The sequence below is a fragment of the Giraffa tippelskirchi genome, chromosome 6 (genome assembly GCF_054371585.1).
Source record: "Giraffa tippelskirchi isolate mGirTip1 chromosome 6, T2T-mGirTip1v1.2.pri, whole genome shotgun sequence".
In the NCBI taxonomy this organism is placed as follows: domain Eukaryota; kingdom Metazoa; phylum Chordata; class Mammalia; order Artiodactyla; family Giraffidae; genus Giraffa; species Giraffa tippelskirchi.
Window position 1 is genome coordinate 35,849,403 of NC_137280.1, and position 19,769 is coordinate 35,869,171.

The 19,769-nt window shown below is 39.3% G+C and overlaps 1 protein-coding gene across 1 annotated transcript in view; it reads right to left on the reverse strand.

Annotated features, from left to right (window-relative positions):
- Nucleotides 1-18,849, reverse strand: part of STMN2 (stathmin 2) — a 55,875-nt gene extending 37,026 nt beyond the window's left edge. Inside the window, exon 1 of the mRNA XM_081497062.1 lies at nt 18,481-18,849. Coding sequence (XP_081353188.1) covers nt 18,481-18,499 — 19 coding nt within the window. The 5' untranslated portion in view covers nt 18,500-18,849. The remainder of the gene's footprint in view (nt 1-18,480) is intronic.
- Between the last annotated feature and the right edge of the window lie 920 nt (nt 18,850-19,769).

A 19,769-nucleotide genomic window follows, 5' to 3' on the forward strand; every position in this document is an offset into this window, starting at 1 on the left:
TGGAATGTTTCTATGCATTTGAAGAGTTCCATATTGTTGTTTTAGTTCTGAACTGGTCTTAAAAAATCCTTACTACTTGTAATAGTTACTAGCATCAACTGAGAATAAAAGAAGCATTTAACTTACTGGTATTGTTAAATAATACTTAATAAGTTCCCATTGACTAGAATTACTATCTGGGTAGTATACAAACTGTATTTGTAGCAGCCTCCCTAAAATTTTTCTTAGGAAATGGATGATATACAAATGATTAATAGACAATATTTCAGGAAAAGGTCACAAAAGCCTCATATAGGAGCTGGTATTTTGCTTGCTTCTCAAAACCTAAGGAGAATTCTAGAGTCTTACTGTATGTGCTCACTAGTGCTCTAAGAGTTGAATTTTCAAAGCATGTTTCTCAGAGTTCTATTCTAGTCATCCATTCAAAAACTGTGTATTAAATGCTTAGGTAATTGGAATAAGGCTAAGGCTAAGTCGCTTCAGTCGTGTCCGACTCTGTGCAACCCCATAGACGGCAGCCCACCAGGCTCCGCCGTCCCTGGGATTCTCCAGGCAAGAACACTGGAGTGGGGTGCCATTTCCTTCTCCAGTGCATGAAAGGGAAAAGTGGAAATGAAGTCGCTCAGTCGTGTCTGACTCTTAGCGACCCCATGGACCATAGCCTACTAGGCTCCTCTGTCCATGGGATTTTCCAGGCAAGAGTACTGGAGTGGGGTGCCATTGCATTGAAATAGTGAACAAAAACTAAGCAGTCAGGTAAATTTCTTCCCCTGAATGAAAACAAATCTTCTGACCTTGTTAGTCACACTTAAGTAATATGTCCTACAGTCATTCTGTGTCATAGAGAATAGAACAAACAAATATATATTTAAAGAAAAACAGAAAAAAGACACATTGTCAAACATTTAGAACTCCCACCAATATTAAAAAGACACCAATTGAGTGATACTATTCTTGAATATCTCTTGGGAATGGATGAAAGTACCAGAGCATTTGAAATAAATGTGAAGTCTCTTAATGGTACAGCTTCCACTGGGTGATTACATTCAGCATCCATTTTTGAGGCAGCTAAACAGTGTGGAAGGAATTTTGAGGTTAACCTAAATATGCCATGGAAATTGCTTTGTTTTGGAAATCAAATGCTACTTCCTCAAGTTTTACCATGTAAAGACTTATTTTCTGAAATAGGATTCTTCCCATCATATCCCTTTACTTACATAAGTATAATTTTCTGCAAGGAATGAAATGCAATATAAGAGGCAAGTAAGTAAAATGTCAGAAGCTTCTGAATTCCCCAGTCAATTTTGAGTCATGACTGTTACAAACAAGATTAAAATGTAAAAGGCAACTTGGTCCAAGAAAAGTTTTCTGTTTTCTTTCTTTCACATGCTTTTTGTTTCTTCTGGAAATAAAATCTCTTCTAAGAAATGATCATTTTCAGTGGCACAAAAGTTTTGTATGCTTGTACTATGATAAATGTAGTTTTGTTAAGTTATGGTTCTTTGCATGACAAAATATCCTTTTGCCTTTATTTTGTAATAAAGCAAATGGCTACAGAAAGGCTAAAGATACTGAAATTTGGGTTTTGATTTATTTGAAATAAGCAATATACGTCACAAAAAGTCCAGAAATATTTAAAAAGTAACTTTATGTTCTCTTAAGGGTGGATTTCACAATACATTTAACCTATAAGATACGAATAAAAATACCTGAGTGATCAGGAGACTTTGTTCATACTTTGAGGAAATATATTGTTACTGAGGAAATAACGTAACAAAACATTATTATGTTCTGGTTATGCATTTTTTTCTGCTTCTATGAAATCTGGTTGACTTGGATTGGTGAGCACTATTTCTCAAAAACTTACTTTAAAATCATCAACATAAATATTATTAGGTCTGCATTTTGTTTAATGCAATTGGAATCACTAGCCATAGCATCTCACAATGGAAGGAAAAGCAGAACTTTGAAGTCTTCTCAGAACTTAAGATTTTTATGTTAAGATTTTGGACAAGCTATTTAATTTCTCTGGACCTTTTTTATTTTTCTCCTCATTGATAGTTGGTATTCCCAAGCTCTGGAATTTTATGATTCTACAAATTTAGCAATTTTGTCTTTAAATGGATTAGCTTTCTCATTACATGCTGATTCATCCTTTTGTGTTTTCTGAACTAAGGGCTTCCTTTATCTACCTTCTTTTAAACAAATTATTTTAAGCCATTATATTTTTAAAGAAAAAGAAAACTTTCTCTTCATATTTTTGCTTTGTAAATTTTCCTCTTACCAAATCTTTGTATTTCATAATAAATATTTACATGATAGACACAAAATGTTATATATAATGTAATTTATAAAGCTACTCATGGTTTGAATTTCAAATTGTCTAACTATCTGAGCAAACAACTTTACCCCATACTACACCGAAGATCTATTTTTGGCTTTAAATATGTATCTGTTTTCACAATTAGGCAGACTAGGTGATACATAAAATGTAAGCTTTTGGATGCCATCTGGAGTTCTTTTTGAGGTCATAATACTCATTCCTAAGATATGAGAAAGATTACATATCATTATAACTGGTTGAGTGAGATCAGACTAACCTATGCATCTTATCTTCTTTATGTAGCAAGTAGCCCTTGACTTGGTCATAAACATTTCTAATTAAAAACCTGAAGACAAAAATGGTATCAAGTGTTTGACCTGTATAGATAAATATGAATTGGAATTTGGCATAGTAAATTGCTGATATTATTTTAAAAAAACACAGCTTGGTAACACGTAATACTTATAGGCACAATATGAGTTTTCCTTTATGTTCTGTTTTCTCTAGATTTGTTCAGCCTAAACACATTCATAAAAAAGTGTACTTGTGATTTGGGATATTGTTCACAAGTTCAAAGAAGTGTCCAAGTAATCATGTATAGAGTAGGACAGAGGATCTGAATACTAGGTTAAGGTGAAAATTCAGAAATGTCTCTAAGGGTTGTGACTTCCGAAACGCAGAAGGGACTCAAACTTGATGGTTTCCATTGCAAGGGGCTTTGAGTCTCTTCTCCTTTCAAAGCCACAGTCATATTCCTGGCTTGTTTCACAAAGCTTAGCCCTTATTCCTCTACTGTTGTGTTTGCTGTTAATCATTTCTTCCCAACCATATTTAAGGTTCTGAGGGTGAGAGAAGGTGTCTCATTTAATGTGTGCATATAGAGTTGTGTGAGGCAGTTGTGCTCAGTTGCTCAGTTGCGTCCGACTCTTTGCGACTCTTCCGACTGTAGCCTGCCAGGCTCCTCTGTCCAAGGGACTTTCCAGGCAAGAATACTGGAGTGGGTTACCATTTCCTTCTCCAGGGATGTGGCAGTTAGTGTTCTATAAACGCTAATCTTTTGGTGGCTGAGCAGGGAGGAGCTGTCACCAGCTGCAAATGACACCAGCCGCCCCCCGCACCATCCTCCTGTCCCCCGCTACGCCCCATCTCTCTGTGGCTCAGCTGGCTTCCCCACAGAGAACAGGTGAAGAGCTGGGGGTTAAGAGCCCAGATGTTGGACCTAGACTGGGCTCACTGATTCTCTCCAGTAAATTTACTAACTTCCTTTTATGCCACAAACAGGAATTTCTGTGCTTTGCAGTGGCCTGCTTCTCTCACTTGGCCCTTATCCCATAGTTGTAACTATGGTGATAGTTTCAAATGGTGCTAGTTAGTAACACAACAATAATTGCTCAGTTTCCAGGCAAAATTTAAGCAACCCGCTCAGCCTGTCTTTCATAAGGTCAGCTTCACAGCTGGCAATCACGTCCCTCTACGTAAGGAGAAAAAAGGCACGTGAATGTTTCCTCTGCATTCATTTATAGGTTCTATTGCTTTTCTGGGCTTCCCTGGTGGCTTAGCTGGTAAAGAATCCACCTGCAATGCAGGAGATCCTGGTTCGATCCCCGGGTTGGGAAGATCCCCTGGAGAAGAGAATGGCAACCCACTCCAGTATTCTGGCCTGGAGGACTGACTGCCAGCCTCCACTCCATGGGATTTGCCAGGCAAGAATACTGGAGTGAGTTGCCATTTCCTTCTCCAGGGGATCGTCCCAACCCAGGGATTGAATCTGGGTCTCCTGCATTACAGGCAGACACTTTATCAGCTAAGCCACCAGGGAAGCCCATAATACTGACTAAAGATGAATAAATATTACCTTGGCATAATAGAAGAAATATGAGTAAGAACTCAAGACTTACGCTCTAGTTCAAGATCTATCTGACTTTAACAAATTTATTAAACCTTCTAAATATGAGTTAATCCAAAAAATGTGGGTAGGATAGGATATCATTGTAGAGACTGAATTAAATGATGTTTTGCGAAACTGAAGTGCTAACTAGTATAAGATATTGTTATAAAGATTAATCCTCTCTAACTTGTTCTTTATTTTTTGACTTTTGAAGTCCTGCGGAGCGTGGCCACAGTGAAATGCTGTGGCATCTTTCTTCTTGTAATTCTGAGACTTCTCTTCATCCTTATCTCATCAAATTACTGAACACAAATGAGCCCCTGCTGTGTCCAAGGGAGGCTGTAGGCAGTGTTGCCCATGCAGGTTCTGGGGGCAGATTGATGTGTTTCAAATCCTAGCCCGAGCACCTACTAGCTGTGGGTGACTTGCCCTCCCTCCCTTGCTCACCTGTGAAATGGGGGTGGTAATAATCTTCAGGTATTTGGCACAGTTTCACTACACTCAGCACACTAAATACTCAATGCACATTAGCCAACAGTATTATTACTGCCAGCCATGAGGGTGCGGTAGGGGAGATGAGGTACATGAAATGTGGTTCTGGCCTAACAGTAACCCTTAGTATAGTGGCATATAAGACAAATAATGTCTGTAGCAAAACACAAAGTCAACAACCATTCGTGGCAGGCAGTTGGCGCGAATGGAGAGCTTGAGACCTGAAACCTGCCTCTGCCCTGAACAATGCGTGTGACTTCGACAAAGTTACAGAACTTCCTGTGGCTTCTCCTTTCCTTCCTTGTCAAGTGGGGATAATGAAACCTGTTTAAGAGTTGACATAAAAATGAAATAGGAAAAAGGGCAGAGGGGTATGTGACATGTCACTGGTTCATGCATAGTAGGGGGACAATAAATGACAGGGAATGTGATGACCACTAGAAGGTGCTACAAGTCAGTATGTGGCTAATTGCCAAGTGCATTGCTAGATGGTAAACCTGTAGAGTTCTCAGGAGGAAAGATCAAGGAGAGCTAGACTTGAAGTTGATTTGCAAATCCTGCTTCCTCTGTGTTTCTAGGAGACCAAACTCTTTTTCAGAAGCAGTTCTGAGAAATCTTATTTGACTTAGCTGACTGGTCCTCACTCCATGTATTCAGCGTTCACTTCTAAAATTTATCAAAAGTGGTAAAATGTTGGCTATTTGTTGTCAGTAGCAGCAAAAGTGAGTAGGCATTTATTCTTTTCAGCTATGCAAGCAAGTCGTAAAATTCATTACTCTCTCCCAATTTATGTATTTTTCTGCAATTCTTTTACTGACAACGATTGTGTGTGTGTGCGTTAGTCACTCAGTCATGTCCAACTCTTTGCAACCCCATGGATTGTAGCCTGCCAGGCTCATCTGTCCATGGAACTCTCCAGGCAAGAATACTGGAATGTGCTGCCATTTCCTTCTTCAGGGGATCTACATGACCCAGGGATTGAATCCACACTTCTTGAATTGCAGGCAGATTCTTTACCACCTGAGCCACCAAGGAAACCCCAGCACACACACAGCAGCAAAAGTGGGTATGCGTTTATTCTTTTCAGCTCTGCAAGCAAGTCATGAAATTCATTGTTCTCTCCCAAGTCACATTTTTCTGTGACTCTTATCTTGCATATGTTGGAATATAGCTTCCTGCAACTCAAAACCAATAGAGACTGCTACTGTGTATGCTTAAAAAATTCATTTTAAGAAAAATTTCAGCAGATGGAATCCAATTCTTTCAAAGCAGATTCAATATTTCTTCAGTGTTAATGCTGAACTTAAAAAAAATGTTCATCCTAGATACTGAATTGCATGTTCTTTTATATGTTCTACTACTAAGCTCTTTTAAAAACCAAGTGTTTTGTTAGTGGAAGAGCTGTAGGTCTTTTCTCTGTACTTTCGTGTTTTGGTTAGTCATTTGGAACCTTGTTTGACTTTTTAAGGTGAGAGAATGTCTACATTTTCTTTACAGCTGAACTTTTCTACTCAGTGTAATATATTATGACCTCGTGAGTGTTTAAATTGTATTGATGCTTTCATATAAAGCTCCTTCTTTGTCATTACTTCTTGTTTATGAGAAAGTAGAAAGTATGAGAAAGTACATTTTATCATCTACATTTTATAGCCTGTAAATGTGAACAATATGGAGCATTTTTATATGTAGATGGTGGTCATCAACAGTATCTAATTTGTAGAAGGACTATACTACACTTGTAAATGTAGACATATTTCTATTAATATGTCTACAATTATGTCATAAATATAATTACAGGTTTATGTACCATACATTTATATGAATTGATGGATTGGAGGCAAAACAAAATAGCGATAATGCCCCTTTAAGTCAGTAGTCAATTATTCTCCCTTAAGTCTCTGTAACATCAGATGTCAGATGAATGCTAATCTTACTTATTTATCTTAATTATTTAAATAATAACATTCCACTAATATCTTACAGTGTTTTACTGATCAGTACTTGGAACACTACTGATTGAAAAGCTATTATTTTCACGAATGTCTTGGAGAACAACACTAAACTGTATATTTCTGTATCCTTTTCCCCACTAGAGTTATCTAAGGAGTATTATGTTTTTACTGCTTGGCTCTAGTTATTTTTGTTGTGCTTGTTTACTAATGGATGGGGAGTAGGAAGGCTAAGTTGGTCCAGATAAGAAATATCTGAAGTTATTCCTGAAAGAAAAGATCTAGCTGAAGGATGGGTGTTGAAAATGGAAGAGAGCAGAATTCCAGGTAGGGAGGAAATTGAAGAAACAGGAAAGAGAGACTATGAAACAGTCAAGTGATGTCAGATTTGGATCAAATTGATGGGCTGATAAGATTTTAAGAACAAGAGACTCTGTGTGTGGGTCTGAGTGTGGAATGTGATATAATTTCCCCCCAAACTGATAGGTTCATAACCTTTTTAAGAACAAGAGACTGCTCTCCAAGAAAATTCAGTGAAGACTTTTGCATTTTAATGCTTTTGGAATCAGTTTTTATTTCTATTGAATATGATATTTTATGTTGATGAGCCTTACTAGGTAGGCAAGCGGGTTAGTTTTATTGATGCTATATATATATTTGAAGGAGGATGAGATATGAAATATAACAGAGAAACAGGAGATGGGAAATAAATTCAAAAGAAATGGATTGGCCAGAAAGTTTGCTAAGGTTTTCTCTAACAGCTTATGGAAAATCCTGAATGAACTTTTTGGCCAACCCAATACTTTTGATTCTGGCATTTCCTGGAGTGGCTTTATCTTAGAGATATATGATATTGGCAGCTATTTCATAAATATTATTATCAGTTCTCCCTCTACCACAAATTATTGAGTAATGATCATTTCATAAATTCCAAGTAATTCTAGTAGATTTGTTATTACATGTAAAATTCACAAAGTAAAAAAATTTAGTTGTTTAAATTAATATTTTTGTTTACTGTTTTCATCATCCATTTAAGGTGTCAGGGAAGGGGATTACTATTTGGATTGTGAAGTGAAAGTCACTTAGTCGTGTCCGCCTCTTTGCAACCCCATGGACTATAGCCTGCCAGGCTCCTCTGTCCATGGAATTCTCCAGGCAAGAATACTGGAGTGGGTAGCTGTTCCCTTCTCTAGGGGATCAAACCCAGGTCTCTCGCATTGGAGGCAGATTCTTTACTGTTTGAGCCACCAGGGAAGCCCGTGGTGGATTTGGATTATGAAATACTTAATATTGAATTGTTTACTTAATCCTCTCAACAACCATGTGATTTTCTAAAAATCAAAGTATAGTTGATTTCCAGCATTGCAATAGTTTCAGGTGTACAGTATAGGGATTTAGTATTTTTTCATATTACACTCCATTACAGGTTATAAGATAATGGCTGTAATTCCTTGTACTATATAGCATATCCTTGTTGCTTACCTATTTTATACATAGTAGTTTGTATCTGTTCATCCCATACCCCTAATTTGTCCCTCCACTCTCCCTTTTCTCCTTTGGTAACCATGAGCTTGCCTTCTATGTCTGTGAGTTTGTTTATGTTTTGCATATGTGCAAAAATATCATTTGTGCTTTTTTTAGATTCCACATATAAGTGGTATCATGCAGTATTTGCCTTTTTCTGTCTGACAACAACCGTGTAATTTAGGTGGTATTATTTTTCCCTGAGATATATTGTGAGATATAATTGAGAAAATGGCAGTATAGAAATGATAATTCACTCAAGGATTATCAGATAGTGAATAGATGGAGCAAGATTTAAAACTATGTCCATCTAACTCCCATATCCACTTCTGATCTGCCAGAGGTGTCTTAACAGCCTTTGGGTGGATCTCTGTGCTTCCTAATTGATGGTCTTAGTGTATCATGTACTGTCTTGTAATAATACTGCAAGGTAGTATAGTAAAATTGTTAAAATTGTGGACACTTCTATTTATAGTTATAAGCTATTATTACTGGTTATTATTATTTTTTTGTATGTTCAGGGTCTTGTTTTCTTCAAAAAACCAAATTCTACAAAGGGGAGGCCCACGATTATTCATATTTTCACAATACCTAGCATAGGCCTCAGAATGGAGTGGGTGCTTGAATCTATTTTAATTAATGCCATTAACCATTAATAGCTTTAGACTGAAGGCAAACCCACTCAATGCATCCCTTTCCTCACTTGTGCATATTTCACTACTGGACAGGAGAAAGTGCTAAACTTTATTAGCTTATTTAATTATATATTATCATAACATATCTAATATAGATGTAATATCTATGATATATATCATAGATATCATATCTAATCTAATTCTACCTAATGTTAAGATATACAATGTATATTAGATATCTACATCTTTTTATTGAAGTATAATTGACCTTAATATTATATTAATGTCAGGTGAACAACATATTGATTCAATATTTTTACACATTATAAAATGATTCCCACAATAAGTTTAGTTACCATCTGTCATCATGTATAACAAAGTTATTACAATATTATTGACTATATTACTTATGCTGTACATTATATCCTTGTGCCTTATTTATTTTATAACTGAAAACTTGTACTTAATGTTTCTCACCTATTTTGCCCAATCCTGCACCCCCTTACCTTTGGCAACCACCAGTTTGTTCTCTGTATCTATGAATTTCTATTTTGTTTTGTATATCAGTAAAATCATATACTGGTCTAATAAAGATGTGTATTTTTACTAGACCTGTGTTCTAATAAAGAGATATGTATATAAAGGTCTAATAAAGATATTACATATCTTTATTACATATATAAATATGTATAATAAAGATATATATATCATATATATGTTATATATACTATTATATATATAATGCAAAGTGTTCTGGCTCTAGCTCTAAAACTTATCACATGTAAACTTGCTTAAGTAAATTTTTTGAGCATTTTTAAACAGAGTAACATGTATAATATGCTCATGTCATAGGGACTACTTGAAAGTTAAAAAGGATGGAGCTTGTGAATATTTTCTGAGAACAAGGTCCCATATTGATAGGTCATACTAATTCTTCTTTTGAACATTTTCAATCTTCTACGTTTATCTGCTTCTTTTTTTAATTCTAAAAGGAAAAACTAGGTCAGAAGTAGAATGAACAGATGATTTTTAAAGTGACAGGAGTCTTGGATCATGTAACCTGGGCATCAAAAGACTAGAATCAACTTGTGATATTTCATGTGTTTGAACAACTACAGTGAGAAGGATGCTAACTGACACTGCTCAGATAAAGCTAAGACTTAAATAACAACAGACATTAGTGTGTTAGGAAAAAAAGAACCACGGAGTAGTAAAGACAAGTCTGAATGTTCTGAAGCAGGGTTCCAAGGCAGGCTGCATAGCCTCCCTCCAACTGCTTGACATGATCGGTGCCTCTCCCCGTTAGAGTCTACAGCTGTTAAGAAGTAACATCTTGATATGATATTCTCGTCTTGTCTCAGTTCTGAAACAGTCAGTATTTTATAGATTTAACTTTATGATGTGAGTTAGGCTTCTATTTACTATTTACTAGAAAGCCAAAACTGAAAGACTGTTATTAGGCTTACTGTAATCAGTTTTGTTCAGTGGAACAAAACTGGCTCCATTATGGTTGCTGTTAAAGGGAAAAAAAATCTTCCAAGATAGGGAGTAGAATGAAAATCTAAACTTTAAGATACTTTCTTGTACAAGTATTTGTGGAACTAAATCTAGATGAATTTCATCAATTTCTTTTTATACTGATATAGACATACAACCAAAAAATCTACAGATTCATATCACTGATGATTTATTGTCATACTAAGTACTTGTGCTAACGAATGATAAACAATCTGACATCCAGAGTACAATTATGCCAGAAGAATAACTGCTAAATAAGCATTCTTATAGCTACCACTTTATAATTTAAAAAGTCAGCTCCAGAAAGCATTACACTTAATGTACTATACAAGAACTATAATTATCTATTTTTGGTCACAAAAATAAATTTTTGGAATCTTATAATTTTTCAAAGGATTAAATATTTTAATCTGAAGGTCAACAAAATTACAAATGAGAAAAAGCTTAAAATTTTGGTTATGGTTTTATGGTATAGTGTGTGGCTTCTTTTCTTAAGTACAATTCCTCGAGAAGTTATATTTCCAGATGACTAGCAAAATGATTGCTGAGATGCATTAATTAACCTTTACATTCACATAAAAGTGTTTTGCAAGAATAAACGAACACAAATTGTTATCTTTAATCACGACTAATAAAATGGGCTGTACAAACACAGATTTTACTACTGCAAATGTCTCCTTGACAAATGGCAGGGCCTGATTCCTTTATTAAAAGATGATTAAAAATGTTTCACAGGGGATTCAGAACCTTCTCACCAATCAACCTTGCCTGCCTGCCTGCTTTTGAGATAATAGGATGGAGAAATTGTCAAGTAATGTCTAATGGTAATACTACATGTAGATACCACTGCTGTATCTCTCTTTTAGCTCTAGATTTATTTTATAAAACAAAATATTAAAATTATACATCTAGGGCCTATGGAGACAGCTGAGAGTCCGTTTGAAATGTGTCAACCAGGATGATACTGATCAGATTAAGATTTTTTTTCCCAGAAAGAAAATCATTGTGTCCACATGACAAGTCCCTGCTATGCTCTTAGCTGAGCCTTCAGAAAGCCAGGTGGTTTCATACATTACAGCCCCCAAGGTCTCATAGCTCTCTTTCTCCAAAAGCCTGAATCATGGCAATTACTGCAATAAGCCCCAGGTTAGCTATTATAATGCGTCATTAATTTGAAGGTGTTTCATCTTCAAGGTGTTTCTGTGCTCAGAAAGGATGAGACCATTGGGCCTTTTAAACAAAATGGCGGTATCACTGGTTCAAACCCCATGATGAGAAAACCTCTGACATGTAAGGTTACCTATTAAAGATGAAGATTCTGGAGCCAGAACACCAGGTTCAAATTCTGGGTCTGAGCAACTATGTGACCGTGGGGAATTCATCCCTCTTCTCTGGGCCTCAGTTTCCTCATCTGTAATGGTACTGACTTTTGAGGATGCCTGGATAATGAAATGTGTGAAGTGCTTAGTGCCTAGCATGTTATATATGCTATGTAAGGATGAAATCAATAGATTAATTTCTTATAGACACTCTGAAATTTACTTCTATGCCAGAAAAATGACTCTTGAAAGCAACCAGCATCATAAGAAAATTGTTGATTGAAGGACCAATAAGGAAGTTTTTTTTGGCTCAGTCTTCAAGGGCCACTAGTGTAGATTTTTTTGTTATGTCCTGATGAAATACACATACAGCTATAAAGACCTGCTAGGATTAAATGTTTAAAACACGTATTACTTTAATAATGTTGTCTTCCTTTTGAAATGTACTAGGAGTTGCAAAAATTGAAAGCTTCCTAGCTTTTGAGAGACCCTGGAATGGACAGGAGGAACAAAGGAATGGATAACCTTGAGGCTTACTCCAATTTCATGGAGAAAAACAGTGTATTGTACTATATCTCTGGTCAGCTTTATTTTGGGACCATATTTTTAATGCCCTATTTGGGAAATAGTAAATCTATAATTTGAGATATTTCATGCATAGTATCATTTCTATGCATAGTATTTCATGCATAGTATCAGGATAGCATTTCCAGAGATGTGGTAATGTTTGAATGGTCAGCAACCCACCGCATGGAAGGATTGACATAGGATATCTTTGATGATATTCCTTGACGGCACATTTCTTTACCTCTAGGTCACCTTTTTAGAAAGGCAGTACTGAATTACAGAAGTCCCTTATTAGTTTACATAAGCAGATAACACATAATTTGTTTTCAAATATCCATCCATACTCAATAGATTATTAATAATTTGCTAATATGGTATCCAGGAAGAAATGCTCTTAGATAATTTGGTAAGTGATAAATGCAGGATGTATTGAGAGAAAATTTTGTGCTGCTAGATCCTCTTTGTTAATTTCTTTAGTGTGTAGAGTACTGGCAATGAATTAAGTCAATGTGGTAAATGGGGTTACAGACTTTTGCACAACATTCCACAAGTAAAAGGTTCTGAATTAAACTTTTTGTTCTGCATATTGTTTTGCGAATGACAGGAATGAGCATTATTGATTTGTCATCCTTCTCAACTGTACCACAAGTCACATTTCATTCTTATACACACACAGGTACACACACATGCACAAATTCTTATTTCCACATTCTCCTGAAGGTCTTCTGCTGAGTCCTGCAATACGAATATATTTTAAAAGTCCAATTAAAAGAAAATGGATGGCACAGAACACATAACTCCCAGAGGAATAAAATCCCTAAGTGTATGAGATTGGAGGTGAAATATTTTGTAAAGATTGTCATAGACTTGAAAATGTTAAGACATAATGTCAGAGCTTACTGTGGAAGGTACATATATATCACAGTTTTATATTTCTTAAATCAATGTATTTGGTGGTTAGAATCAGCATCTTCTGGGAACTTGTTAGGAATGCAGAATATCTGGCTTCAACCAGACCTACTGTATTAAAATTTGCATTTTAATGAAAGTCAGAGGTAATTCACATGCACATTAAATCTGGGGAGCATAGTGATATGAACCGATTAAGTATTTTACGGTTGGATTATAGCTACATGAAATATAAGAGAAAAAGAATTCCCTACCAAGCAAATGTTTAAAAAATCCAACTTTGATAATCCTAAAAATTGGCTTGTGCTTATCTGTTTCTTCTTATTTCATTAAAATTAATGTCAATTTTCTACTAAACTAATAAAACTACTACGAGGAGGTACTCAAAAATTACTGAAAGCTGACAAAACATTAGATTTAAATATTTGAGCTGAAATCACACTGGATTTAATTTCAAAGAGATATTCTTTAAACGGGAAAAAAAAGCTGAAAAAGTAGGAAACAGAGCAACAGTCAATGGGGGGGGGGAGCCCTCTCAATATCCCATTGTATCTGTCTGCTTTCACCACTAACTTGCAAGATCCCTGAAGGTGGAGAGTGACATTCAGATGCGTCCACAACAATGAGCACATTTTAAATAAATGAATAAGTAAACAATGTTTTTGTTTAATTAATTTATTTAAACATTGAAACATTCTGTACCTATATAATCTTGATATTACTACTGACCACTGTCTACTATGTATCCACTCCCCAAATAATAGAAATGACATTACAATAACAATGTAATGATACTAGAAAAGTAAAATCATCAGAGAATTAACCAGGACCTACACCTGCTTCCTGAACTGAACACCTACTTTCAGATTAAGATGGCTCATTTCATGTCTCCTTGAAAAAGTGCACAAACCCTTTTCATTCACTAGGTTAAGCATGGCATTAACTTATCCAATAAGCCAGTGAATGCTTCAGGTAAAAGAAGTTATTATAATAAATAGCAAGTATTTGAAACAGGGCTTAAATAAGCAAATAAGATTTGCTTAGAAAAGCAAATCTACTTTTTTGAGAACATGATTGCCCTCTAGTGGTGTGAAAAGTTAATGCAGGCAACAAGCTTTTCCAGTTCGAAGAACCAGCAAAGAGCCTTGGTTCTGGAAACATCTGGGTCGCTGGCTAATTCTGAATTTTTTTTTCCTTTTTTGAAAATTTCTTGCGTTTTTCATATAAGGTCACAGACTGTGTGACAACAGAGTAATATGTATTTGTCTAAGACCACAGGGGAAACTAGAGTGAATTGGAGTATATCAGCTGCCCGGGGTGACCACACCCAAAAAAGGTAGCCCTCGGCTCTGAGGCCAGCTTTCTCCAGCCTATGTGAGCAATGAGCTGGTGGGAGTGGGGCTGGGGTGGGGTGGGTATAGTTGGCTGGAATAAAAAACACAATTGTTGATAAATCAGGCATTTTCTTAAAGATGGCTTGGATTTATCAATGACAGATATCCTCAATTAATTATGCAATTGATTTATCTTCCATTTAATTTTTAATTTTACAGATTTAGCTTAAAAATTCTGCTTGATAGCTACAACTAGATAATCACAGAATTGAGTAATTATTTTGATCCTAAATTACAGGAAGGAAAACTATTTCATTGCATGAACCAGCTTTATGACACTGGGAGAGGGCATTTCTTGAATCTGGGGAAAATGGAACCTCTTGCAGCATTTCACCACTGAGAACGAGTTATTTGATGGAAGACATAATGTGTGAAATGCTTATTCCATGATCTATCCATTAATAATTAAAAAATACGAAAAGAAGCAAACGCATTTTGAATGTAACAATACAACTCTGCTAAAAATGTTAATGATTAAGGGCAGAGACAATTGCTCTGACAATAAAAACACTCCTTTTCTCCTTAGAATACTTTAGTACAAATCTGTAAGACACACCACAAAAGCATGGTTAATTTTAATTACTTTAATTTAAAAGTTGTAGATTTTAATATGACAAACCATCCAATCTTAATTATTTATCACTGAAAAATTTATTTTCTTTCAAGTAAGACAACCACCAGTAAATGTATTAATTTATATCATTAAACCAGCTACCTGCCTTTGGCTACACTGGGTCAGTAATGCTTACTGCAGGCTCAACTTACTCGCCTGGTATGAACTATACATATAAGATTAAATGATAAGCTACTGCTATTTCTCTTTCCATCTTATCCTGAAAATTTGACCAAATCCTCCTCTTTCCACTTCCAGTTATTTATGTATCCATTTAGAAGGTGTCCACTTCATTAGAGAAGATAATAGGGAGTATTATTATATGCACCTAGTACAATCATGCTGAATACAATAATTGTTTAATGAATCAGGAGAAAGCATCCGCCCTGGTGATTAATTGATTATGCGTTGCAACTGGAATGATTACAAAATCCATTATTTTAATAATGCAGAGGTTGTACTTCTTTTCCTGATTTGCTTACTCATGGCAGAAAGGGCCCTTGCATTTGTCGTATTTGGGGTGGAATTTTTATTAATGGAACGATGGCTACCGTTTCACGACCCACGTTTCTGTGCAAAATTGAAGAGTTTCAAAAATAAAAAAGAAACAATTAAAATTTTGTGCATAACCTACGTTGATATGTTTATAGATATAGCCTATGGAATACAAGTGCTAAGATCATAATATTTCAATTATATATGCATATTGCAGCCACAAACAATTCTCTGCGGAGAATATTCCAGCAATCTTTGGCACACAAGCCCTGCCCTTAGCAAGTACCTTCACTTATGAACATACAAAATCCCTACAGCAACCAAGCATATACTTGTTTTATAAAGTATAATTAAAGAAGAAATGCATTGTTTTCTGGAAGGGGGGGTGGGAATAGGAGGAAGAAAAGCTAGCGCAGCAAGGGTTAATCTTCATTGAAATGCGATCGTTCAAACCTTTTGAACAAATATGGCACCTGAGTCATCACACAATAATAATTTTGAAATAACAGCAGTAATACTGATGATGGTGATGAGTTTGCAGAAGCCCTCCTGCAGCAGAAACCTCTCGGTGGGGGTGCTGAGCGCAGAGCCAGATCGCCCCCATCCCCTATTCTCAGACCCTTTCCCGACTTGAGGGCGAACACGACTGTGGGGAGCTGGGGTAGTTCAGGACACTGCGTAGAAACCGGTCTCCTGGGCTGCACCGGCGGGGGCGAGCGCCCAGCTCCGGGGAGGGGCGCGCAGGGCGCGGCGCGGGGCTCTGCAGGGCTGGCTGCGATCCACGCGCCTGCTCGCCAAGTGCGCCCCCACCGGCCAGCCGCTGTCGGGTCTGCGCCCCAGCTGGGAAGGGTGGGGCCGAGCCCCTCGCTAGAGGAGCGAGGGTCTCTCGCTCCAAGACCACCCAAGGGGTCTCCACCTGAACAGGGCGTGAGTCGTGTGCTTCGGCTAAATGAAGCAATCCCAGGCTCCCTGGACTGTGGGAGGGAAAGAGAAGCGCCCCCCGCACTCCTGGGAAGGGGTCACCTCTGCGGCCCCGCGGCCGGCTGGGGTGGGGCCGCGCCTTTGTGTGGCCGGGCGGGGTCGAGCCGGCCTCTCTGCAGAGCCACTCGGTGGGCTGGGAGCGTCTCGGAGCCCGGACTCCGAGGAACGCCCGAGGTCTGCGCACATCGAGGGGCGTCCTGTCTGTTCTAGACCGCGGGGCTGGAAAAGAGGGCTCTAGGACTGCAGATCGCTCTAGGGGCCCCCTCCCCAACCCCCTTCCCCTTTGCCAAGAGTCTGAGCCGGAGGTCTCCCCGGTTCCGTCTGGGAGGGTGGGGCAGGGCGGAATGGTCCAGAGCAAGCCTCTTTCGCCTCTTTTCCCTTCTCCGCATCCCGCTCCGGGGGGAGGGGTGCTTCCAGCCGCCGCCCAGGCTCCAGCCCCTCCCTCCCTGTCCCCCGGGGGCCACCGAGGGGCCCTGGAGGCGCAAGACCCAGGGTTGGGGTTGGAGGCCTTGGATCCGGAACCTCGTTTGGTGTCTGTCTCTTGATATCAGCTGAGTCTATGAAAATTGCGGATATTTGGCCCCGTTTGACCTACAAAACTGTTATATCGCTTGGCTCAGTTAAAGACCTTGACCTCTTTTGTATCTGTATTATTGTGTGTACTCATATCTAGCTTCCAAAAGCTTTTCTCCCACCAATCAAATGAGTGAAAGAAGAATTTATCGCGTTTAAGTCTAATCACCCTGGGTGATGTGGTTTCGAAAAGAAAAATGTTTAACCCACTTTTCTCCTCTTCTCTCTATAAACAGAACAATGAGGCCAGGGTGGGGAGGGCGGGGGCAATGGTCAGGTCTCACTCGGAAGCCGAGGCTGGGAGTCGGGAGCGCGAGGCGCGGGGCGTGGCGTCGCTGTCTGCCCAGGGCCGGGCTCCAGGCTTCGCGCTGCGCTCCGCACCCGTGCCCCCCTTACGCGGGAGATGCTGCACCCGCGGGGGGTGGGGCGGGGGGAGGGCGCCGGCGCGGCTCGCCCAGGGTGGGGCAGTCCGCATTGTGTGCCCCGCGCTGCAGGTGCCCCCCCCCACCCCCCCGGGACGGCTCGTCTTCACACAAAGAAACCCCACCCCAGCGCCTGCGAAACCGCTGTCCCTCCCTAACCGCGCGCTTCCCCGCCCCTGCAGCTGCCCACCCGCGCCCTCTGTGCCCTCCCGACTTCCTCTCTCCATCCCCTCCCTCTCCCTAAAACAAAGGAGGGTAGGTCTCCCCGCAACCCCGCCCCATGCCCTTACCTCCCCACACCGCGCCCCAGGACTAGCGGTTTTTGCCACCAGACAATACCATAAAATTTGCCCGGTTCTTCACCCGCCTCCCCTCGTCTCCACCCATCTTTCAAACAGCCTAGATAAGACCACTTTGACTTTACATTTTTCTTTTTCCTTTCTCCCATCTCCTTTCCTCTTCCCTCTTTTCTTACTTTCTTAATCTTTTAACTAGAGAAGAAATAAAGGACGTTACAAAGCACTTTCCAAAATGTCCCTTAACCCCATTTAAGGCATATAGTTAAGGTAGCCCCCTCCCCCCCACGGCTAAGCCTTAATTTAAAATATGGAAACAGAATAAATTCACTCCCCATGGGACGGCAACTTACCTGCTTCCACCTTAAAAAAAAAACACCAAATCTTTAGATTTAGATTTTCAAAGATCCCCTCTTTGCCTTCCCTCAAACCCCGGAGCTGCCTCCATCCTTCCCGATTTCTATGTTACCAATAATGTCTTTTATTCTAGAAAATATCTCCGAATGCCTTCCAAGCTCTAAGAGAAAAGGTAAGAGGTGGGCTTCAGATGGAGCCGAGGAAGAACGAGGCGCGATGCCTTACCCATTGCTGTTTTAGCCATTGTAGGGATGTGCAGATGCTGAGCGGTGGCGAAGGCGGAGGGTCCGGCTACAGCAGCGCAGAGAGCGAGAGAGAAGACTGAATAAGGCACTGAGTCTGCAGAGTGGGACCGTGCGAGAGAAAGAGCAAGAGGCAGGAGCCCATGAATAATTATCACTCAGAAGCTCAAGCAGATTGGCTCCCAAGGTCCCCTGACATGACTCCCGCAGAGTCAGAATCTCCAAGCATTAAATATTGATCGGCCAATGGTGCTGGAGTACAAAGTACCAGAATGCAGTTTGAAATGGAAATCAGTCCTTCCCAGGCAGCTCCCCCCGTTTTGGGGGCCTGATAGTACAGTCCAAGTAGAGTGGAGCCTTAGCCCAGAATCCTTCTAGGAGCTAAGAACTGGGCTGTACCTACCTAGGAGCCAGGAGGCTTGACTTGATTCTCACTTGTTTCCTTGCACAAATAGACATAGGAAAAAGGAAAGGGGTTCAGAGGCCTGAGAAGTCTTCACAACCTGCTGACTGTTGGCAACGTCTATGTAAACGTTGTTTTTACTTGGTTGTGTTTTCTCTTTCACCTTTGGCCATGTCTTTGGTAGATTCTAGTCTCTCAGGGTGACCCCATGTCTTGCTGTGGTGACAACTAAAAGCAGAAAAGCATGATTGTCATTTGTCTCCTAGCACAGCTCAACTTAAATGTCTCTGGACTCCTGCGGATCTCTCAGCAGAGCAAGGTCTGCTGCTTTCTACTTTTGGCACACAAGGAAGGGGATGCTGGGTTGCTAGGGAATAGGGACAAGTAGTTATCGTCTCCCTGGGGACTTTGGGAAGAAGATGAGAGTTAACATCCTGTCCAACGGGTAACAGGGTAGACCCAGATTGACTGGCTGACTTGAGCATTGGAGGAGCCACAGGTGGGTGGATGCTATGGTGCCCTGGAGATATAGGATTACACCGGTTGAAACCTCAGTGGCCTCTCCAGGGCTCTAAGGAGAACCCTTTACACTGAAAGCTTAGTGGAGTTGAAAAGTGTGATCTGGAGCAAGATTTTTTTTCCCTGAGATCCAGAGTCACTGTTGATACAGGGGAGAGAAAGGTGCATCCATATTTCAGGATGAGCAGTGTGAGGACCTCTGAGATCAGTTGCAGAAAGTGATTTTTCATTATGAGCCAGATATTCATTAATTCCTTCCTACTCACTAAATGAAATCCATTCATTAATTCATTCTTTCTCACTTGACTCCTATGAATACCATGTACCAAGCTCTGAGGACACAGCAATGT